This window comes from Haliotis rufescens, unplaced genomic scaffold, assembly GCF_023055435.1.
Source record: "Haliotis rufescens isolate VD_foot unplaced genomic scaffold, xgHalRufe1.0.p SCAF_2, whole genome shotgun sequence".
NCBI lineage: Eukaryota > Metazoa > Mollusca > Gastropoda > Lepetellida > Haliotidae > Haliotis > Haliotis rufescens.
In genome coordinates, this window is record NW_025963890.1 from 38,930,176 (window position 1) to 38,955,160 (window position 24,985).

The 24,985-nt window shown below is 40.7% G+C and overlaps 1 protein-coding gene across 3 annotated transcripts in view; it reads left to right on the forward strand.

Annotated features, from left to right (window-relative positions):
• Positions 1-24,038, forward strand: part of LOC124114802 (interleukin-6 receptor subunit beta-like) — a 74,105-nt gene extending 50,067 nt beyond the window's left edge. For all 3 annotated transcript variants that reach the window (XM_046475562.2, XM_046475563.2, XM_046475564.2), the window contains 9 exons: positions 736-943; positions 2,586-2,719; positions 3,164-3,323; positions 6,863-7,006; positions 11,423-11,587; positions 16,181-16,256; positions 16,711-16,768; positions 16,992-17,099; positions 18,094-24,038. In XM_046475562.2, coding sequence (XP_046331518.2) covers positions 736-943; positions 2,586-2,719; positions 3,164-3,323; positions 6,863-7,006; positions 11,423-11,587; positions 16,181-16,256; positions 16,711-16,768; positions 16,992-17,099; positions 18,094-19,002 — 1,962 coding nt within the window. In that variant the 3' untranslated portion in view covers positions 19,003-24,038. The remainder of the gene's footprint in view (positions 1-735; positions 944-2,585; positions 2,720-3,163; positions 3,324-6,862; positions 7,007-11,422; positions 11,588-16,180; positions 16,257-16,710; positions 16,769-16,991; positions 17,100-18,093) is intronic.
• Positions 24,039-24,985: the final 947 nt, after the last annotated feature.

Below are 24,985 nucleotides of genomic sequence, written 5' to 3' on the forward strand. Positions count from 1 at the left end.
AGCACGAAACTACAATGAAATACATAGAAAATTAAAATTTACTTCAGATATGAAGCAGTGTTGTACTGTGCATGCATTCACCTTCCTCTGACCTGGGCAGGATGATCCCAGGAAAACATATTGAAACTGTGATTTTTCAGATTTCAAAATGCTGGTATGTTTTTTTCTGGAGAACAACCAATCCAGGATTAAATATAATGAAATATGTGCTCTCGAATGTTTTTCTCCTTGGAACGCCAGAGCGCCTGACATTTGTAAACATTTAGTCCTTTAGTCATGTTTATAGAATAATATGTTCAAAAGCCATAAAAGTAAATGAGATAGTTGTGTCATTAGACCAGGGAAAGCTTTATGTTATAGATTGCAGCCTTGCAGTGTGTTGGATGAAACGAATGATGGGGGATGTCTAATATGGCACAACAGGGCCATCGTTTCGAAAGATATGAACTGGCAAAAAACATTGTTAAAATTTGTAATGTTTGATTGGTTGCTCTCTCAAAATAACTTCTGGCTTTTTGAAACCAGATTTTCATTTTTGTTCAATACGATCTGGTTGTCATCCCAAGAAAACATGCCAGCTGTGCTAGGGATATACCAGATTGTGGGAACGCATATGTATCTACACCACGAGGTCATGAGATAGACAGTAGCTGATTTGATCTTTTGCGTGTCCGCTGTTGCAAGATCAACAAATGATTGGAATGCCAAGGAATATGATAGTCTGTTTCTCTGCAGGAGCCTAGCGCAGCAGATCGCAATGGGAAGATCACTCGGTATTTGATGGATTACAATGGCATCAGGAGTCGGTTGGATGCAGCAGAGTTCCAGTTCACAGCTCCCAGTCTGCCTTGTGATAAACGTCAGGTTATCTCCCTGGATGCTGAGACCAGTGTGGGAGCATCAGGGAACCCATCCCTCATTGTCGTCCCACCCACAAGTCAAGGTCAGTGTTGAGATGACCATAGCCTTATGTGATTGTTCCAATAATGTGGAAGACCCCTCTTGACCATGCTGACCATATGGACCTGAGAGTATACAATTAATAAAACACTGACTATACAGACCTGAGAGCATACATTTTATAAAACACTGACTATATAGACCTGAGAGCATACATTTGATAAAACACTGACTAAACAGACCTGAGAGCATACATTTTATAAAACACTGACTATATAGACCTGAGAGCATACATTTTATAAAACACTGACTACACAGACCTGAGAGCATACAATTTATAAAACACTGACTACATAGACCTGAGAGCATACATTTTATGAAACTACAGACCTGAGAGCTTACAATTTATAAAACACAGACTACATAGACCTGAGAGCATACAATTTATGAAACTACAGACCTGAGAGCTTACAATTTATAAAACACAGACTACACAGACCTGAGAGCGTACAATTTATGAAACTACAGACCTGAGAGCTTACAATTTATAAAATACAGACTACATAGACCTGAGAGCATACAATTTATGAAACTACAGACCTGAGAGCTTACAATTTATAAAATACAGACCTTAATATATAAACCCTGGCACAGACCTGAGTGTGTACAATTTATCAGACAGTCGGTCCCATCTCATTCTCATCTGCATTTCCTTCATGCTTGAGTGTGCCTGTACGGAATTACTTTTATGAAGCAATTTTTGTCATTTGTTTGTGTGAACTGTAAACTGGAACTTTTGCTCTTTTTGGAATTGTTTATTTTTTATTTTTTGTGTTTCCAAGGCAACAAGTAGGAGTAAGGGCTTGTTTCTTTGAATTTCATGGGCCCAGTTTCTGTCAACCTGCCTATCAGACCAGGTACATCTTGCATCCAGCCATGGCTGACTTTGATGGAAGTCTCCATGTCTGGTAATGCCCCCGTTTCACTACGACAATGAATATCTCGAATCACCCCATTAGGAAAGTTTTAATTTTCGTAGATAAATCTCAATCATTTCTTGAAGTACTTAAATGAATCTTATTTGATTCCCAAACATTCGTTCAGTTTGCGGGAGTTCGTCGAATTGGTGAGAAAGTTTTTGTTTGAAAAAACTTTCATGGAAGGGTCCCCAAATTGCAATTTTGTGGCTGTATTGTAATCCATTCGTAATTAATTCTTGTGTTCTGTAACAGCTTCGTATTCGATTCTTTTGCATTCTTGGCTATTAATTCTTAGCAATTCGTGGCTCCCAAAGTTTCTTGTCCTCAACCCGAAAACATGCCGAAACAGCTTCCAATGTCCTGTGTCAACTACGAATCATGTAAGAATTAAGTAAGAACAACATTCGGCATATGCGTAACTTAGTCGTAGGTGATTCTTACAATTTGTTCATGATCTGTACATGATCTTGTAATTTGTACATGCTTCTTAACCCATTCCTGGCATTGTTCATATTTTTCAGCCCGATTAGCCACGAAAGTTTGCATTATGGGTCGAATCATCACAAATTTTTAAAGTTTCCGATTCGGGCTGATTCGGGATATTCGTGGTCGTATTGAAAGGGGGGCATTAAACAACATTCATAAAAGTCTCAGCATGGCGTAACAAAGTTGGCTGTGTCACTGACTGGGTTCTCTTTCTCACAGGTTCTAATATTCAAGATTTTGACATCGTGGTGTCTGACAGAGAGGTCAAGGCCATGTGGAAGCCACATGAAGGGGAGGTAACTGACCTGTATGTGTACTGGTGTGTGGGATCAAGGATCAGAAAGAAGTGTGAGGTATGTCACTGTTATATTGTGTGATCAGAATTGAATCTTTGCCTTCAGGATTTAACCTTGTTCAACAAGAACTAACATCGCTTTTTCAGCAAACACGTGCTGTGTCCTTTATTCACTCCCAACTAGAGTTATGTCCCTTTACAGAGTTATACAGTTTTTTCTGCCCACCCCCCACCCTACCCCCACCCCAACCCCCTACACACCAGAGATCACAAAATCTAGAAATGTTTCTCAGGCAATATGGAGTTTACATAGTTTAGTTTGCTCAAGTAAGAGATTCTTGGAGTAGGTTTGCAAAAGGCCACAACTGATGTGAAATTGCTATAGTTGACACCAATCCTTCTGGCAACACCCCCTTTGCCATCTGTTCAACATCTCTTATGACCGACAAACTTTATAAATCAGGTTTTCTTAGGTTAAATGTCACATGTACACATTTTTCAGAAACCTCTAAAATGGGCACCAGTCGGGGTCAACAGGACCTCATTCGAGATCCCTGATCTGAAGGTCGTTGTTGACGAATACTTGTTCGGTCTGTCAGCCGTCATTGACAACGTGACCACCGGTATCACTTGGGCGGAGTGTATTGTAGAGAAGGGAGCACGTGAGTGAGGAACTTGAAGTACAGTAAACTATGGTTACAGACAAAGAACACACCATGTACAGACAATAGATAGACAATGAACAGACCATGTACAGACAATGAACACACCATGTACAGACAATAGATAGACAATGAACAGACCATGTACAAACAATGAACAGACCATGTACAGACAATAGATAGACAATGAACAGACCATGTACAAACAATGAACAGACCATGTACAGACAATAGATTGACAATGAACACACCATGTACAGACAATAGATAGACAATGAACAGACCATGTACAAACAATGAACAGACCATGTACAGACAATAGATAGACAATGAACAGACCATGTACAAACAATGAACAGACCATGTACAGACAATGAACAGACAATAGATAATGAACAGACCATGAACAAACAATGAACAGACCATGTACAGACAATAGATAGACAATGAACAGACCATGTACAGACCATGTACAGACAATGAACAGACCATGTACAGACAATAGATAGACAATGAACAGACCATGAACAGACAATAGATAGACAATGAACAGACCATGTACAAACAATGAACAGACCATGTACAGACAATAGATTGACAATGAACAGACCATGTACAGACAATGAACAGACCATGTACAGACAATAGATAGACAATGAACAGACCATGAACAAACAATGAACAGACCATGTACAGACAATAGATAGACAATGAACAGACCATGTACAGACAATAGATAGACAATGAACAGACCATGTACAGACAATAGATAGACAATGAACAAACAATGAACAGACCATGTACAGACAATGAACAGACCATGTACAGACAATAGATAGACAATGAACAGACCATGAACAAACAATGAACAGACCATGTACAGACAATAGATAGACAATGAACAGACCATGAACAAACAATGAACAGACCATGTACAGACAATAGATAGACAATGAACAGACCATGTACAAACAATGAACAGACCATGTACAGACAATAGATAGACAATGAACAGACCATGTACAGACAATAGATAGACAATGAACAGACCATGTACAGACAATGAACAGACCATGTACAGACAATGAACAGTGATGTTTGTTTGTTTGTTTGTTGTTTAACGCCGAACTCAGCAATATTCCAGCTATATGACGGCGGTCTGTAAATAATCAAGTCTGGACCAGACAATCCAGTGATTGACATCATGCGCATCAATTCACGAAATTGGGATTGATGACGTACATCAACCAAGACAGCGAGCCTGACCACCCGATCCCATAAGTCGCCTCATACGACAAGAGAAGTTGCCTTTTACGTCAAGCATGGGTTGGTTGAAGATCTATTCTACCCCAGATCTTCTTGGGTCAAAACAGACAGTGAACAGAAAATGTACAGACCATGTCAGACAATGTACAGACCATGTACAGACCATGTACAGACCATGTACAGACCATGAACAGACCATGTACAGACCATGTACAGACAATGTACAGACCATGTACAGACCATATACAGACAATGAACAGACAGTGTACAGACCATGTACAGACAATGTACAGAAAATGTACAGACAATGAACAGACAATGTACAGACCATGTACAGACAATGAACAGACCATGTACAGACCAAGTACAGACCATGTACAGACCATGTACAGGCAATGTACGGACCATGTACAGGCCATGTACGGACCATGTACAGACCAAGTACAGACCATGTACAGGCCATGTATAGACCATGTATAGACCATGTACCGACCATGTACAGGCCATGTACAGGCCATGTACAGACCATGTACAGGCCATGTACCGACCATGTACAGGCCATGTACAGACCATGTACAGGCCATGTACAGACCAAGTACAGACCATGTACAGACCAAGTACAGACCATGTACAGACCATGTACAGGCCATGTACAGGCCATGTATAGACCATGTACCGACCATGTACAGGCCATGTACAGACCATGTACAGACCATGTACAGACCAAGTACAGACCATGTACAGACCATGTACAGGCCATGTACCGACCATGTACAGGCCATGTACAGACCATGTACAGGCCATGTACAGACCAAGTACAGACCATGTACAGACCAAGTACAGACCATGTACAGGCCATGTATAGACCATGTACAGGCCATGTACAGACCATGTACAGGCCATGTACAGACCATGTACAGACCAAGTACAGACCATGTACAGGCCATGTACAGGCCATGTACAGACCATGTACAGACCATGTACAGACCATGTACAGACCAAGTACAGACCATGTACAGACCATGTACCGACCATGTACAGGTCATGTACAGACCACTAACAGACCATATACAGACCAAGTACTGACCATGTACAGACCAAGTACAGACCATGTACAGGCCATGTACTGACCATGTACAGGCCATGTACAGACCAAGTACTGACCATGTACAGACCAAGTACAGACCATGTACAGGCCATGTACTGACCATGTACAGGCCATGTATAGACCATGTACAGGACATGTATAGACCATGTACAGGCCATGTACAGACCATCTACAGACCATGTACAGACCAAGTACAGACCATGTACAGACCATGTACAGGCATTGTACAGACCATGTACAGACCAAGTACAGACCAAGTACAGACCAAGTACTGACCATGTACAGACCAAGTACAGACCAAGTACAGACCATGTACAGACCAAGTACAGACCAAGTACAGACCAAGTACAGACCATGTACAGGCCATGTACAGACCATGTACAGGCCATGTACAGACCAAGTACAGACCAAGTACAGACCAAGTACTGACCATGTACAGACCAAGTACAGGCCATGTACAGACCAAGTACAGGCAATGTACAGGCTATGTACAGACCATGTACAGACCATGTACAGACCAAGTACAGACCAAGTACAGACCATGTACAGAATATATACAGGCCATGTACAGGCCATGTACAGGCAATGTACAGGCCATGTACAGACCATGTACAGGCAATGTACAGACAATGTACAGGCCATGTACAGGCAATGTACAGGCCAAGTACAGACCATGTACAGACCCTGTACAGACCATGTACAGACCAAGTACAGACCATGTACAGACCATATACAGACGATGTACAGGCAATGTACAGGCCATGTACAGACCCTGTACAGGCCATGTACAGACCATGTACAGACCATGTACAGACCCTGTACAGGCCATGTACAGACCAAGTACAGACCATGTACAGACCAAGTACAGACCATGTACAGACCATATACAGGCCATGTACAGACCCTGTACAGGCTATGTACACACCATGTACAGACCATGTACAGACCCTGTACAGGCTATGTACAGACCATGTACAGACCATGTACAGACCATGTACAGACCAAGTACAGACCATGTACAGGCCATGTACAGACCATGTACAGACCATGTACAGGCCATGTACAGGCAGTGAACAGACCATGTACAGGACATATACAGATATATAATGTATATTATATAACATTGTCTTTTTGTTCCCTAAGTTTCCCACTGCATCGTATTCAGGGCCCACAGAGACGCCGATGGGTCTTCAGGTTGAGAAGACTGCCTCCCCAACGAGCCTAAAGCTGAAGTGGCCCAAGACGAGGTGTATTGACACGGCCCTGATCACCAACTACCGGCTGTATGTCGGAGAAGTGTCCGGCAAAAGTATGCTTCGCCATGTATTCCAACAAAGTATATAGTCACACATTCCATCATTGCTGAAAAAGTCTTTTTAATTCATAGTCACATTTTAATGTGTGAATGTGTTTGGGAGTTGTGTTATTTTGTTTCAAAACATCACCAAATGAGTTCTAGTGTTGAAATGTGCTTATTATACCCAGAGTACCAGATCCTGTATAAAACTTGTGCTTGGAATGTATATGTAGTGTGCATGTAATGTGTGTGTAATGTATGTGTAATGTTCATTTTATGTGCGTGTATGTGTAATGTATGTGTGTTGTATTGTGCGTGTAATGTACGTTTGATGTACATGTATGCGTGTGTAACGACCTGTAATAAGCGTATAATGTACATGTAATTAAAAATTGACTTTCACCTTGTGTGAGTTCCTTGGAGCATGAACCTTCATAGCGTGAGGGCCAAATATTGTATGAACATCGGAGCTTGCGGCGGCGTTCATCCAATGTTTGGCCCTCATTCTGTGAAGGTTCATACTCCAAGGAACTCACACAAAGTTAAAGTCAATTCTTATAATTTTTGTATCAAAATTTCTTACCTCAAAGGATGTAGGCCAAGATCTAAACACAATTTTATTTAGTACGTGTGACTTCATGTTTACACTGACAGCCATACAACAACCAGCTATATCGTGGAGTAAAATAGTTCTTCAAAAAGAGAGGTGACATGGGCGTATGGATGCACAACTTGCTCTTCAGAAACATCTTGCTCAGCACATGTGTTTAAATCATATCCTCATTAGATGAGAAAGGTCTGTAAAGAACTACCTCAGTAAGTCAGTCACAATGACAGCGCGTCGTCATACATTTACATCATGTACAAGACGTCAAAATGGCCGACACGATAAACATGACAGGAGAGATTTCCGAAGTTGTTAATGAGCCTGTGGCGGTTACATGTGTTAGTCATCATTGATCAACTGGCCGATCATTGAAATTTGAATAAAGATGCGACAAACAGACACAAAGGTAAATTCATAGATTGCTGGAGACCGTCAATGTCAGCCTAGGCACAGATTGAGTCGATACTACGATAGTTTAGATGTGCATTTCATCGTTTGTTCATTAGGATGGGCCGTAGCGAGGATATTTGTGAACAATCATGCAGTCACGCTCTCTGAAATTTCTCAATGTATACTGAAACACTGAGACCAAGAATAAAGGTTCTAAATGATCAGAAAGAACACTTATGTATCTTTTCATGCTAGGAAATTCCCAGGGGATTCCCCAGGAATGTGGAAGTAGTCGGTCAGTGTTTACGTCATTTCAAGAACACGGTCTGGTGAAAAATGTATGAACGTCAAATTGTGTCGTTCATACACTTATAAACGTCAATTTTGCAGTCATGTGACCGGCCTCTCGTCCAGTGGAAAAGCTGTATATTGTGTAAACTTCAAATTATAAAATTATTAAGCTGTAATGAGCGTGTTGTGTAATGTACGTGTAATGTACGTGTGTTGTATATGTATGGGTGTATAATGTACGTGTTATAAGCTGTAATGAGCGTGTTGTGTAATGTACGTGTAATGTACGTGTGTTGTATATGTATGGGTGTATAATGTACGGGTTATAAGCTGTAATGAGCGTGTTGTGTAATGTACGTGTAATGTGCATGTATATGTAATGTATGTGTGTTGTATTGTGCATGTAATGTTCGTGTAAAGTATGTGTAATGTGTGTAATGTCCGTGTATTATGCATGTAATGTTTGTGTAATGTACATGTAATGTTTGTGTAATGAGCATGTAATGTACATGTAATGTGCATGTAATGTGCGTGTAATGTACGTGTAATGTAGTGTAATGTGCGTGTAATGTACGTGTAATGTAGTGTAATGTGCGTGTAATGAATGTGTAATGTACGTGTAATGTACGTGTAATGTGTGTAATGTGCGTGTAATGTCTGTGTAATGTAGTGTAATGTGCGTGTAATGAATGTGTAATGTGCGTGTAATGTACGTGTAATGTGTGTAATGTGCGTGTAATGTACGTGTAATGTAGTGTAATGTGCGTGTAATGTACGTGTAATGTAGTGTAATGTGCGTGTAATGTGCGTGTAATGTTCGTGTAATGAGCATGTAATGAATGTGTAATGTGCGTGTAATGTACGTGTAATGTGTGTAATGTGCGTGTAATGTACGTGTAATGTGCATGTAATGTGTGTGTAATGAGCATGTAATGTATGTGTAATGTGCGTGTAATGTACATGTAATGAGTGTGTAATGTGCGTGTAATGTACGTGTAATGTGTGTAATGTGCGTGTAATGTACGTGTAATGTGCATGTAATGTGTGTGTAATGAGCATGTAATGTGCGTGTAATGTACATGTAATGTCTGTGTAATGTACGTGTAATGTGCATGTAATGTCTGTGTAATGAGCATGTAATGTCTGTGTAATGTGTGTGTAATGAGCATGTAATGTGTGTAATGTGCGTGTAATGTACGTGTAATGTAGTGTAATGTGCGTGTAATGTACGTGTAATGTAGTGTAATGTGCGTGTAATGTACGTGTAATGTAGTGTAATGTGTGTGTAATGTGCGTGTAATGTAGTGTAATGTGCGTGTAATGAATGTGTAATGTGCGTGTAATGTTCGTGTAATGAGCATGTAATGAATGTGTAATGTGCGTGTAATGTACGTGTAATGTAGTGTAATGTGTGTGTAATGTGCGTGTAATGTACGTGTAATGTGCGTGTAATGTACGTGTAATGTAGTGTAATGTGCGTGTAATGTTCGTGTAATGAGCATGTAATGAATGTGTAATGTGCGTGTAATGTACGTGTAATGTCTGTGTAATGTGTGTGTAATGAGCATGTAATGTGTGTAATGTGTGTGTAATGTACGTGTAATGTAGTGTAATGTGCGTGTAATGTACGTGTAATGTAGTGTAATGTGCGTGTAATGTACGTGTAATGTAGTGTAATGTGTGTGTAATGTGCGTGTAATGTAGTGTAATGTGCGTGTAATGAATGTGTAATGTGCGTGTAATGTTCGTGTAATGAGCATGTAATGAATGTGTAATGTGCGTGTAATGTAGTGTAATGTGTGTGTAATGTGCGTGTAATGTACGTGTAATGTGCGTGTAATGTGCGTGTAATGTACGTGTAATGAGCATGTAATGAATGTGTAATGTGCGTGTAATGTACGTGTAATGTAGTGTAATGTGCGTGTAATGTACGTGTTATGTACGTGTAATGTGCGTGTAATGTGCGTGTAATGTTCGTGTAATGAGCATGTAATGAATGTGTAATGTGCGTGTAATGTACGTGTAATGTAGTGTAATGTGCGTGTAATGTTCGTGTAATGAGCATGTAATGAATGTGTAATGTGCGTGTAATGTACGTGTAATGTAGTGTAATGTGCGTGTAATGTTCGTGTAATGTACGTGTAATGAATGTGTAATGTGCGTGTAATGTACGTGTAATGTAGTGTAATGTGCGTGTAATGTACGTGTAATGTACGTGTAATGAATGTGTAATGTGCGTGTAATGTTCGTGTAATGAGCATGTAATGAATGTGTAATGTGCGTGTAATGTACGTGTAATGTAGTGTAATGTGCGTGTAATGTACGTGTAATGTACGTGTAATGTGCGTGTAATGAATGTGTAATGTGCGTGTAATGTTCGTGTAATGAGCATGTAATGAATGTGTAATGTGCGTGTAATGTACGTGTAATGTAGTGTAATGTGTGTGTAATGTGCGTGTAATGTACGTGTAATGTGCGTGTAATGTGCGTGTAATGTACGTGTAATGTAGTGTAATGTGCGTGTAATGTTCGTGTAATGAGCATGTAATGAATGTGTAATGTGCGTGTAATGTACGTGTAATGTGTGTAATGTGCGTGTAATGTCTGTGTAATGTGCATGTAATGTGTGTGTAATGAGCATGTAATGTCTGTGTAATGTGCGTGTAATGTCTGTGTAATGAGCATGTAATGTACGAGTAATGTTCGTGTAATGTTCTTGTAATGTACATGAAATGTATGTGTAATGTGCATGTAATAAGCGTGTAATGTACGTGTAATGAGCATGTAATGTGCTTGTAATGTGCGTGTAATGTATGTGTAATGTCTGTGTTATGTACGTGTAATGTGCGTGAAATGTACGTGTATGTGCTTGTAATGAGCATGTAAGATGTATGTAATGTGCGTGTAAGATATGTGTAATGTATGTGTAATGTACATGCAATGAGCATGGAATCTACGTGGAATCTGTGTTATGTGAGTGAAATGCACGTGCAAAATGTGTGAAATGTGAATGTAATGTGCTGCAGAAACTTTGCCATCTCTGCTTCCCATTTTCACCCAGCCCATATTCATTCACTGGTTTGATTGGCCCGAGCTTGATCTAAATCAGGTTGTAGTGACTATGACATTACTGTTTTCAGACATCATCAACAAGTACAACATCACCTACAACCTGACAACAGCCCAACATGTTGCTACGGAGCTTCAAGCAGGGAGAAACTACAGCTTCAGGTTGCAGGCTGTGTCCTCTGCAGGAGTTGGACCCATCAATGACCCCATTTACCAGGCGATTCCATCAGAACGTGGTGAGTTACGTGACCCTATCAGCAAGGCTATTCCATCAGAACGTGGTGAGTTACATGACCCATTCGGCCAGGCTATTCCATCAGATGTGGTGAGTTACACAACCCCAACTACCAGGCTATTCCATCAGAACGTGGTGAGTTAAATGACCCCATCTACCAGGCGATTCCATCAGAACGTGGTGAGTTACATGACCCCATCTACCAGGCTATTCCATCAGAACGTGGCGAGTTACATGACCCCATCTAACAGGTGATTCCATCAGAACGTGGTGAGTTACATGACCCCATCTACCAGGCTATTCCATCAGAACGTGGTGAGTTACATGACCCCATCTACCAGGCGATTCCATCAGAACGTGGTGAGTTAAATGACCCCATCTACCAGGCGATTCCATCAGAACGTGGTGAGTTAAATGACCCCATCTACCAGGCGATTCCATCAGAACGTGGTGAGTTACATGACCCCATCAGCAAGGCTATTCCATCAGAATGTGGTGAGTTACATGACCCCATCTACCAGGTGATTCCATCAGAACGTGGCGAGTTACATGACCCCATCTACCAGGCTATTCCATCAGAACGTGGTGAGTTACATGACCCCATCTACCAGGCGATTCCATCAGAACGTGGCGAGTTACATGACCCCATCTACCAGGCGATTCCATCAGAACGTGGTGAGTTAAATGACCCCATCTACCAGGCGATTCCATCAGAACGTGGTGAGTTACATGACCCCATCAGCAAGGCTATTCCATCAGAATGTGGTGAGTTACATGACCCCATCTACCAGGTGATTCCATCAGAACGTGGCGAGTTACATGACCCCATCTACCAGGCTATTCCATCAGAACGTGGTGAGTTACATGACCCCATCTACCAGGCGATTCCATCAGAACGTGGCGAGTTACATGACCCCATCTACCAGGCTATTCCATCAGAACGTGGCGAGTTACATGACCCCATCTACCAGGCGATTCCTTCAGAACGTGGCGAGTTACATGACCCCATCTACCAGGCTATTCCATCAGAACGTGGTGAGTTACATGACCCCATCAGCAAGGCTATTCCATCAGAATGTGGTGAGTTACATGACCCCATCTACCAGGCTATTCCATCAGAACGTGGTGAGTTACATGACCCATCTACCAGGCGATTCCATCAGAACGTGGTGAGTTACATGACCCCATCAACCAGGCTATTCCATCAGAACGATGTGAGTTACATGACCCCATCTACCAGGCGATTCCATCAGAACGTGGTGAGTTACATGACCCCATCAGCAAGGCGATTCCATCAGAACGTGGTGAGTTACATGACCCCATCTACCAGGCTATTCCATCAGAACGTGGCGAGTTACATGACCCCATCTACCAGGCGATTCCATCAGAACGTGGCGAGTTACATGACCCCATCTACCAGGCTATTCCATCAGAATGTGGTGAGTTACATGACCCCATCTACCAGGCTATTCCATCAGAACGTGGTGAGTTACATGACCCATCTACCAGGTGATTCCATCAGAACGTGGTGAGTTACATGACCCCATCAGCCAGGCGATTCCATCAGAACGTGGTGAGTTACATGACCCCATCTACCAGGCTATTCCATCAGAACGTGGTGAGTTACATGACCCCATCTACCAGGTGATTCCATCAGAACAATATGAGTTATATGACCCCATCTACCAGGTGATTCCATCAGAACGTGGTGAGTTACATGACCCCATCAGCCAGGCTATTCCATCAGAACGTGGTGAGTTATATGACCCCATCTACCAGGCGATTCCATCAGAATGTGGTTAGTTATATTAGATTTATCACACAATTCAGCTGATCTATCATATAATGTCAGCAGTCAGCATATATTCATAATAGTAAATTGCAACTTGTACTATTGTACTGATTATTGTCTGATGGAGTGTATACAAACCTGTGAAGTATTGTCTGATGGAGGAACAACGTGTATACAAACCTGTGAAGTATTGTCTGATGGAGGAACATAGTGTATACAAACCTGTGATGTATTGTCCGATAAAGGAACTATGTGTATACAAACCCCTGAAGTATTGTCTGATAGAGGAACTTTGTGTATACAAACCCGTGAAGTATTTTCTGATGGAGGAACACAGTGTATACAAACCCCTGAAGTATTGTCTGATGGAGGAACAAAGTGTATACAAACCTGTGAAGTATTGTCTGATGGAGGAACATAGTGTATACAAACCCGTGAAGTATTGTCTGATGGAGGAACACAGTGTATACAAACCTGTGAAGTATTGTCTGATGGAGGAACATCATGTATACAAACCTGTGAAGTATTGCCTGATGGAGGAACACATTGTATACAAACCTGTGATGTATTGTCTGATGGAGGAACATAGTGTATACAAACCTTTGAAGTATTGTCTGATGGAGGAACATAGTGTATACAAACCTGTGAAGTATTGTCTGATGGAGGAACATCATGTATACAGTCCTGTGAAGTATTGTCTGATGGAGGAACACAGTGTATACAAACCTGTGAAGTATTGTCTGATGGAGGAACATAGTGTATACAAACCTGTGAAGTATTGTCTGATGGAGGAACATAGTGTATACAAACCCATGATGTATTGTCTGATGGAGGAATGTAGTGTATACAAACCTGAGAAGTATTGTCTGATGGAGGAACACAGTGTATACAAACCTGTGAAGTATTGTCTGATGGAGGAACATAGTGTATACAAACCTGTGAAGTATTGTCTGATGGAGGAACATAGTGTATACAGTCCTGTGAAGTATCGTCTGATGGAGGAACACAGTGTATACAAACCTGTGAAGTATTGTCTGATGGAGGAACATAGTGTATACAAACCTGTGAAGTATTGTCTGATGGAGGAACATCATGTATACAAACCTGTGAAGTATTGTCTGATGGATGAACATAGTGTATACAAACCTGTGATGTATTGTCCGATAGAGGAACTTTGTGTATACAAACCCCTGAAGTATTTTCTGATGGAGGAACACAGTGTATACAAACCCCTGAAGTATTGTCTGATGGAGGAACATAGTGTATACAAACCTGTGAAGTATTGTCTGATGGAGGAACATAGTGTATACAAACCCGTGAAGTATTGTCTGATGGAGGAACACAGTGTATACAAACCTGTGAGGTATTGTCTGATGGAGGAACATAGTGTATACAACCCGTGAAGTATTGTCTGATGGAGGAACATAGTGTATACAAACCCATGAAGTATCGTCTGATGGAGGAACATAGTGTATACAAACCTGTGAAGTATTGTCTGATGGAGGAACACAGTGTATACAAACCCGTGAAGTATTGTCTGATGGAGGAATGTAGTGTATACAAACCTGTGAAGTATTGTCTGATGGAGGAACATAGTGTATACAAACCTGTGAAGTATTGTCTGATGGAGGAACACAGTGTATACAAACCTGTGAAGTATTGTCTGATGGAGGAACATAGTGTATACAAACCTGTGAAGTATTGTCTGATGGAGGAACATAGTGTATACAAATCTGTGAAGTATTGTCTGATGGAGGAACATAGTCTATACAGTCCTGTGAAGTATTGTCTGATGGAGGAATGTAGTGTATACAAACCCGTGAAGTATTGTCTGATGGAGGAACATAGTGTATACAAACCTGTGAAGTATTGTCTGATGGAGGAACATAGTGTATACAAACCCATGATGTATTGTCTGATGGAGGAATGTAGTTTATACAAACCTGAGAAGTATTGTCTGATGGAGGAACACAGTGTATACAAACCTGTGTAGTATTGTCTGATGGAGGAACTTAGTGTATACAAACCTGTGAAGTATTGTCTGATGGAGGAACATAGTGTATACAGTCCTGTGAAGTATCGTCTGATGGAGGAACACAGTGTATACAAACCTGTGAAGTATTGTCTGATGGAGGAACATAGTGTATGCAAACCCGTGAAGTATTGTCTGATGGAGGAACATGGTGTATACAAACCTGTGAAGTATTGTCTGATGGAGGAACATAGTGTATACAAACCTGTGAAGTATTGTCTGATGGAGGAACATCATGTATACAAACCCGTGAAGTATTGTCTGATGGAGGAACATAGTGTATACAAACCTGTGAAGTATTGTCTGATGGAGGAACATAGTGTATACAAACCTGTGAACTATTGTCTGATGAGGGAACATAGTGTATACAAACCCATGATGTATTGTCTGATGGAGGAATGTAGTGTATACAAACCTGTGAAGTATTGTCTGATGGAGGAACATAGTGTATACAAACCTGTGAAGTATTGTCTGATGGAGGAACATAGTGTATACAAACCTGTGAAGTATTGTCTGATGGAGTAACACAGTGTATACAAACCTGTGAAGTATTGTCTGATGGAGGAACATAGTGTATACAAACCTGTGAAGTATTGTCTGATGGAGGAACACAGTGTATACAAACCCATGATGTATTGTCTGATGGAGGAATGTAGTGTATACAAACCTGAGAAGTATTGTCTGATGGAGGCATGTAGTGTATGAGTTCTGACCATGTATTGAAGATAGTTTGATTCTACAACACCAGAAATATTCTTCTTATTTTTCAGGATATTTGCATTTACGGGAAGGAATTGCTGTTGCAGTTGTAATCGGCGTTATCATGTTGGCAGTCATCGTTGTCATGTAAGTATCTCCATGACAACAGTGCAGGAATAGGCCCAGATCATGTGCAGGTTGTCATTCACAGTGATATCAGGGCAAGCAGGAGGAGGGGCCCAGTCATCCGAGGCACCAGATTCCCTCTGCAGAGTTCCCTCCCAAAGACAGTGTCCCAGTTTCATCAATGACACTGATCACATTGTCTCCACCTGAACTGATCATGTTCAACACACCCTTTGTGCCTATAAGCATATTGCTAATTTCAAAAATTGCATATTGGACTTCATATGGAATTTAATTATGGGGTACGTCTGTTCATTCTTGCAAGCTGTACAATGAGGTACCTACAATTCTGACTTGTGTCCCAAATCAGTGGAACACACACTCACACGCACGCACACACGCACGCACATATATACACACACACTCCCTCTCGCTCTCCCTCTCTCTCTCATGTTATTTTAATTTTTGTTTGCAGATACATGTATAGGAAGAGAAAACAGTGCTGGGCTAAAGAAACAATCAGTTTACCCAAAGTGAGTTGCATATTCAGCACCATCACTTCCACAAGTTGTTTCCAAAATACATCTGCACAGTGTCCATCTACCTAGTGGTAATAACGGTAGTCCACAAGTACTTGTCACCAGCCGTTCCTCAAATACACTACTCTGGGACTAACCACCACATCTCAGTCCCAGGCTGCTGTCACAAAGCTGGAAAACTGCTTACTCACTGCTTTGTTAACATTGTGTGTTCCAGTGGACAAGCCCATATTCATCCCCATCACATGAGATGCTGCGGTCAGATACCTCCTGCTCCGGGTCATCCTCCCTGGATGCAACCAACCAGACTAAGGCCACTGAGGAGGTAACTAGTGACAGAAATAGAAGATATGATAATTACGTATTGTGGGGATTACAGGTTAGAATAACAGCAACCTGTGCTTATGGGACATGGGGTAGCCTAATGGTTGAATTATACACTCGCCATGTGAAGATGAGAGTTTGATTCCCCATATAGGAATGTGAAGCCTATTTCTTGTGCTGGGTCCTGATTCCCAAAGTGTTCGTAGCGTTACGACCCCTTATAACTCTATAGTTGTTGCAGGCTTCCGAATGTCGCAGGGACCTGTGATGATCTGGGTTAGAGTAGGTTCTTACCAACCCATGTTTGTTGTAAGAGGCGACTAACGGGATCGGGTGGTCAGGCTCGCTGACTTGCTTGATGCAAGTTATCCTATCCCAATTGTGTGGATTGATTTTCATGATGTCAATCACTGAATTGTCTGGTCCAGGCTCGATTATACAGTCCGCCATCAAAAAGCTTGAATATTGCTGAGTACAGCGTTAAACAGAAAAAACAAAACAAATTCTCATTGAAGTCAAATCTTTTACTCCTATGGTGGCCTCAGATCTTCATGCAGAAAGGTCTTGTATCCAAGTAAATGACCTGATTGCAATGAGACTTTGCATATGTCAGGCTAAAACTATGGTAGATATGTCAGCCATAATAAAGGTGTGTTTTTTACATTACCTCATGTTCACAAATATGGAATTTAGTGTTTGTACTACAATTAAATGGTGAATTTGAACTGAAAGCTTCACCTTGCTGTGTTGTGAGTGAGTGAGTTTGGTTTTACGCCGCTTTTAGCAATATTCCAGCAATATCACGGCGGGGGACACCAGAAATGGGCTTCACACATTGTACCCATGTCGGGAATCGAACCCGGGTCTTCGGCGTGACGAGCGAACGTGCTGTGTTGTGAAGATGGATCGGTTATAGGATCAGGACAAAGACGTATTGAATAGTTTGTAAGTAAAATAGGACAACTCTTGGACCAACTTTTGATGTTTACTTCCAGGATGTGATCTGTTCCGGTTCCAGCAACAGCACCAGGACCAACTCGGATACTAACATGCATGGCATCCAGAATGGCATCCTGTCTGGTCAGACAACCGGCCTAAAGCTGACCAGTGACCCTGATCAAATTCAGGTGGTCATTAACCCAAATGAGTCTTATGTCCAGAATGGAATCACTTATTGTCCAGACTACAAGAAGATAGGAGATATGGAGCCAATGCATGGTAATAGACCATCAGAGAATTATTCTTTATTTTCTGACGCAGGTCTCGTAGATGCAAGACAGAACCATCTTCCTTGCAGTCCTGAAGAAGATCAAGTGGTTCACAACAAAGATGTTGCCGTTCATAGCATAAATCCCATGTCACCCTATGTGAAGACCACTTTGGGCAATGTGGCTCCAGCTTTCCATCCAAACTATGTCCAAGAACAGCAGGTGACTGATGGGGTACCTTGTGTGAAGACAATCAGTGCTGAGGTTAATCATCCCAACTACCTTTCCAACACAAGCCCACCAGTTATCCTCAACGCGGATTATGTACAGGTGCCATTGGTGAATGCTTGTAAAGAAGAAGCATCTGACAATTCCAGGTCAAGGTCAGAAAATTCTGGGTCAAGGTTAAGTAATTCTAGGTCAAGGTCAGATACGTCAAGGTCAACATCTGATTCCATGGATGCGTATATGAGGGCTGGCCTTGGTTCAGATGATGTCCAAACGTCACCAGAATCTCCAACCCACCCCGACTATGTATCAGGTGTTCCCGCAGCAGGGCCTGCTGTTCTGCCACTGGAGGAACATGCTCTGGAGGAGATCCACCGGGATGGAGCAAGTCTCCACAAACCGCCTCCTGCTGGCATGGAAGTAAACCCTGATTACATTTCCATCACAGACAACTGTACTAAACTGTAGTCACTGGCATCCTCATTAAGTGTAACCCTTCCAACACATCATCTGTAATTGTAATGAGACATTCATTTTGGTGAGAACAGATAGCCACAATCTGTGCTTTGAAATCCAGTTATTCATGTCCTCTAGATTATTTTGAAACAGTCCTAGTCCCGAATCAATGCTGATTGTGCTACAACACTGACTTCTGTTGCATAATGTTCCAATCTACAGGATATAAATGTGAGACAATATTGGCACACTCTACACTGATCTACAATAACGACGCTTGAATGGCAAGGCATATCACATGGCATTGATCAGCCCTGGCAGTTGGTTACAACAGTGTTGGAACAAAAGCTAGAAAACTTGCAACTCAGTATGAGGATTTTGTTGGACAGCGCTCGTATTTCCTACTTAACCTACTCATGTAGGTGATGAGGTCATGACAATCAGCTCACTTCTACAGTACAGGTAGGACCTCATGGACAGGTCAGACTTTGATCTTTAGAGGACAGTGACCTCACTGACCTTTACATGCGTGAAATCACTGCTCATTCACGCATCCATAACAGTATTTGTTTTAACAGAAAACAGAAAGGGAAAATAATTTCTTGAAGACATTTACAGATTGTTATATGTTGATGTTGTTTTGAATGGCATTAGCTCTCTTGTTATGTTTATAGATGCAGTATTAACTTCAGGTAAATTCTAAGATGGTGGGTTTAGCCATGCTGACACTATACCACTATACATGTCCATGTAGAAGTGGCTTGGTTTCAGATTAGACAGGTATGTTCTCTAGCTATAGTCATCTAATTACATGACGGGACAGTGACCTGGATGGGACTCAACCCACAAAAGTACAAGAATCTGTACTTTACACAGAAAGTGTTATAGCAAATATAACATTCGTTCCATCTAGTCACAGGTTAGTCAAAAGTGTGAGAAGTCAATCTTGATGAGCAAGTTTCAGTCATCACTGATTCACCCATACTGCAGTGAGTATTCCCTTTGCACTGATCAGGGGTGTATCAAGGTTCTATACTAAGCGCCCATGGAAGTAAAATTGGGACAAAATCATTATTTTGTTCAAAATTGGGATTTTTAAAAAAAAAATGTTTTCCTAAATCTGGAGGTATTTTCACATTGCAATCAGTGTGATAATGTGAAATTAAGCATTAATGTCTCTTCCACTTTGTTGGCCTTGTTGTCAGTGATATACATGTGACCTCTACAAAGCCATTAACATAAGTTATAACTACTGTAAATCTGGAAATTAATGTGTCTCTAAATTAATACGACTGCTGACCCCTAGGCAAAAATGTGACTCAATGTCAATGCAACTCCCCCAACTCCATCCCCAGTGGAATGATACCTATCCTTACCTTAATCCAGTCAAACAGCAAACAGCACAGCTTATTAGCGCTGAGTAAAGCACTTCCGTAAAAAAAACAATAAACAGTGTTTTCCTAATACAACACACAGTTTATATGTTTACTCTGTTGACTGGCATTAGGGAATTTAAAGGCAATAAAATAACTGAACCAACAACAGTTCACTGATTGCTGCCCATTGTGTAACTCCTATTCTTTGAATGACATTGTCAAATACTTGTTACAACTGCTTAATTAAGCGTATTTGTGTTTATATACAAGTTGGTATTTCCACTATCCAAAGTGTCCAGTGAGGCTGTCTTATTGTTGATAGTCATTTAGAGACATAAATGCGAAGTTAATTAATGCAAGTGTAGCGGCCATAAAATTTCCGAGTCCCGTGATGGCCATGGGATTCGAACCACAGACCTTCTGAGGTCGGACACCTTGTCCACATGACCAAAGAGGTTAACCCTGTCAGCAAGCTGACAAGGTAAGGATGTCATCTGTGGGATGACTCCATGCCCTGCTACACAAGCAAAGACCACTGAAATTTTTCACATGTAATTCACAGCTCGCGTTAATTTCAAGATTTACAGTATAGAACATAAAGTGGAAAAATTCTAATTCCAATTTGGGAATTTTAAATGATATTTGCTGCAGACTTGGGGCCAAATATCTGCCTCAGAGCAGGTCCCAGTACATCCCTGCTGATGATAGCAGAAGCAACACATGTTTTGATATGTGTCTTTTGACTCTGTGGCAATAGATTACATGTTTTCACTATCAGGAATTGCAATTTGGTTATATTGTTTAATTAAATAAAGTAGCAATAGTATTTACTCCAATTGATTGATGATGGCAAAACATTTACTTGCCTGACGTTTGTCTGTCTCGTGTCTAGAAAATCCAATCTGTTTATTGACTTTTAAATGCCTGTTTTTTCATTTTCTGGTCATTGGTCAATATGTCTGATAAATCCATGTGTACTGGGGTTTGCTAGGTTTTTTTGTCTTTAGTACATTGTGTAGTATTAAATCATATTGTTTCATGAACCACCCGAGATTTTATAAAAAATGTGCAATTTTTCAAGTTTTGAAAAACATATTTTCATGTTTTCAGAAAACAGCATCATCAGTTGATCATAACACATTTCATATTCTTATCATGTTGGTCAAAAAAACAATTAATTCGAATTAATCATGAGTGTTTTAGTAGTTATATTTGTGATGTAGGGTCATCAGAAGGCTATTTTGTACAATGATACAACATATTCCACAGTTTCATACTAAGGGCATCATCATCAACAGCTTCAGCCACTCCACATGAGGAAGATGCAGGACCCATGATGCAGTAAACAGTCATTTCAAACAACAGTATATGATTCTGTTGATGAGATTTTCTTTGGCAGCAGCCATATTGAAAAGCTATTTATGCCATTCTTCAGCCATTTTTATATAAAATGTAATACCGTATTTGATGTAATAATTAGAAATAGGGGGCTCTTATTAGAATATTATTTTGGTGAAAAAAACAGAGTTGAAAGATAAATTTCATGATTTATGATGACAGCATGATGAGCTACAGTGATGGGACACTACTTATTAGATTTAATTATTATTTTTTTTAATTCTCATCCAAAAAAGGTAATTCAATTAAATTTAAAAAGATTTAATGGAATCTGGGCTTGCTCTATTCCTTTGTTGTAGCTTTTGTCTCTGGCTGGTAGAAACCGTAAAAGCAAAAAAATACAATACTCAATTTGTAGTCATCTAGTCATTGGCCCTAGTTCTACTGCTGAGTATGACAGCATTATCTCCCCTTAAATACTGCCAAGTTGAAGAGTTATCTCCCTTGCATAGTTATCGCAGGGATATATTTGTAGGCCTGGGTTATTAACAAATCTATTTTGTGATATGGATTGCAATGGAGATCTTAACTTGTGTTGTATATTTAGATGGATATATTTCTAGAATGACAATGATTGTTACCAGTTTTCACTATAACCTTGACATAAACATTCATTGCCATCATAAATATATATGTAAGAAAAGATTCAGTGGTGAAAGTTGCATCTTAGAGCTGATTGTTGTGGTTGACAGGAGTGAGATTATTCCTGCAGTCAAGTCACAGCAATACCTTTTGCCTCCATGTTTCCAGTAAGGAACAATAAGTTATCTACTTGTTTTTTCAGCAACCCAGCTTTCTGTAAGAGGCGACTATGCTTGTTGTAAGAGGCGACTAACAGGATCAGGTGGTCAGGCTCGCCGACTTGGTTGATGCATGTCATCGTATCCTAATTACGTAGATCAATGCTCATGATGTCAATCACTGGATTGTCTGGTCCAGATTCGATTATTTACAGACCGCCATCATATAGCTGGAATATTGCTAAGTGCGGCGTTAAACAACAAACAAACAATATTAGGTTTTTATCCCCGTCTGCCTTAGTACTAAAGAGTTCATATCATTTTAGGGACCCAAACAGGCCATTTTGAATCACAAAACAGTAAATGAAAAAGTAAAATGTAAAAAATAAATAGAAACAAATTGTGAAAAATTGGAATGACAATCTCTTATGGCTTAATTTTCTTCCATCCGTCCACCCATGAAAGTATTACCATGTTATCAGGAACTTGACCACGACAAGCCTCTAGTTGTGTGGGGTTAGTGGACACACATACATGTAAGTCAGGCTTTGTTCTTTAAGGAATGCTGATGTAATAAATGTGGTATAAAGAAGCCAGCTTGTGAGACTTATGATGGAACATATTGCTGTTAGTCAGGAATGCTTTCTGATTTTAAATGGCTGTTTGAATCTTTAGGCTTTGCATGTTAAGGGTGTGTTGTTAGAATAGGTCATGTCATCACTGTGTGGGTGTGCTGGTTAGACTGCTGCGAGTTACCGTCATTGTTGAAGCTACATGCCGTTAGACCATTGTGGTGATTCAGTAGACAGACATGTTGTAGTGATTCAGTAGACAGACATATACTGTTGTTGTGATGCCGTAGACAGCCAACAGAATTGGAGATATACAGTAATTGATGGAAGAACTGAAGAATGGGGGTATTGAGACTCTTACATTAGAAATAGGAATCTAGTCTATTAATTCATGTTGATGCAATAATCTTCCGACATACAGTCAAGTCTCGTTAATCCGACACTCGTTAATCCGACACCCGGCTTTATCCAACACAAATGATGGGACCGATTGATTCAGTGCTATTTAGTCCTGATAATCCAACATTCTCGCACTCCCACTCCGACACACCTATAATTTGCAACGAATTACCGAAATCATGCATTAATCAGTCTTGTTAATCCGACACAGTGGTCAGCGTACTCCGTGTGGTCAGCGTACTCCGTGGTCATCTGCCCGCGAGTACACAACCCCGTGTTTTGACACGCACTGGCTGCAGAGATTAACTTAACAATTAACAGGAAAAGCTATTCAAACCTGTATGTACAAAGCTATACAAATGTAGTTTACAAACTGAAGCCAGATAAATGTGCATGAAGCCAGTTTAAAATACGAACAGGTATATAAAACATGGTCGAATTCAGTGAGTAATGTCTCTATTGTTATGTATAAATGGGAAAATTATTATTATTTTGCAATGTCATTAATTATAAATTAAGGAATGAATGAATAAACAACATAACAATATAAATATTTCGTTTTTAATGATTATATTACAAAGTACACACGGTTATTATCTATCGTGAAGATGTACGATTTTCAATCACAAATCACTTAATTTCGTTAATCCGACATACTCGTCAATCCGACACAATCATGTGCAACCAACGATGTCGGATTAATGAGACTTGACTGTATATATATGTATAGATAAGTTGTTGACCCAAAAGTAGATGAATGTTTATCATGCTTTGTCCTCGTCTGTTGGTACATACATCCCAAGACAGGCACGCATGCAAACCATGCATGCATGCCACGCACACACGCACGCACGCATGCATGCATGCCACACACGCACGCACACTTCCTACTGAGATTGCATAACCCAGCTGAAGTAGTGAGTGGGTTGGGGTGTTTATGTTAACAAAATTGGAGAGAGGATTAACTGGAGAACTGAGGAATCTTGGTATTGAAACTCTAGTCATGTAATTCATGTTTATGCAATAATCTAACAACAAATATGTTGTCGACATGTAGCTTAAAGCTGACAAGTATTTTGTGCTTGGTCCTGGTCTGTTTGTACATACAACCCCCCCTCTCCCCTCCCCCCCTCTCCCCTCTTTCCCCCCACCCCCACCCCCCACCCCCCCCAACTGAGATTGTGCCTTGTTTTGTTTCTGTGTTATTCTTTTCCATGTGTCCATATTGATATTTTCAAAATTGTTTTGAAATAAATTCAAGTTAAGTTTTTTGTTCTGATATGATGATATTATTCTGAGTTCCATGAGACCTTGTTTACTGTTACTTCAACTGGTTATGACCAGACTTCCTGGCACCACCACTGTGTCTTGGCATGATTGGGGCGGTCGGGTAGCCTTGTGGTTAAGGCGTTCGCTCGTCACGCCAAGGACTAGGGTTCGATTCCCGACATGGGTACAATGTGTGAAGCCCATTTCTAGTGTCCCCCGCCATGATATTGCTTGAATATTG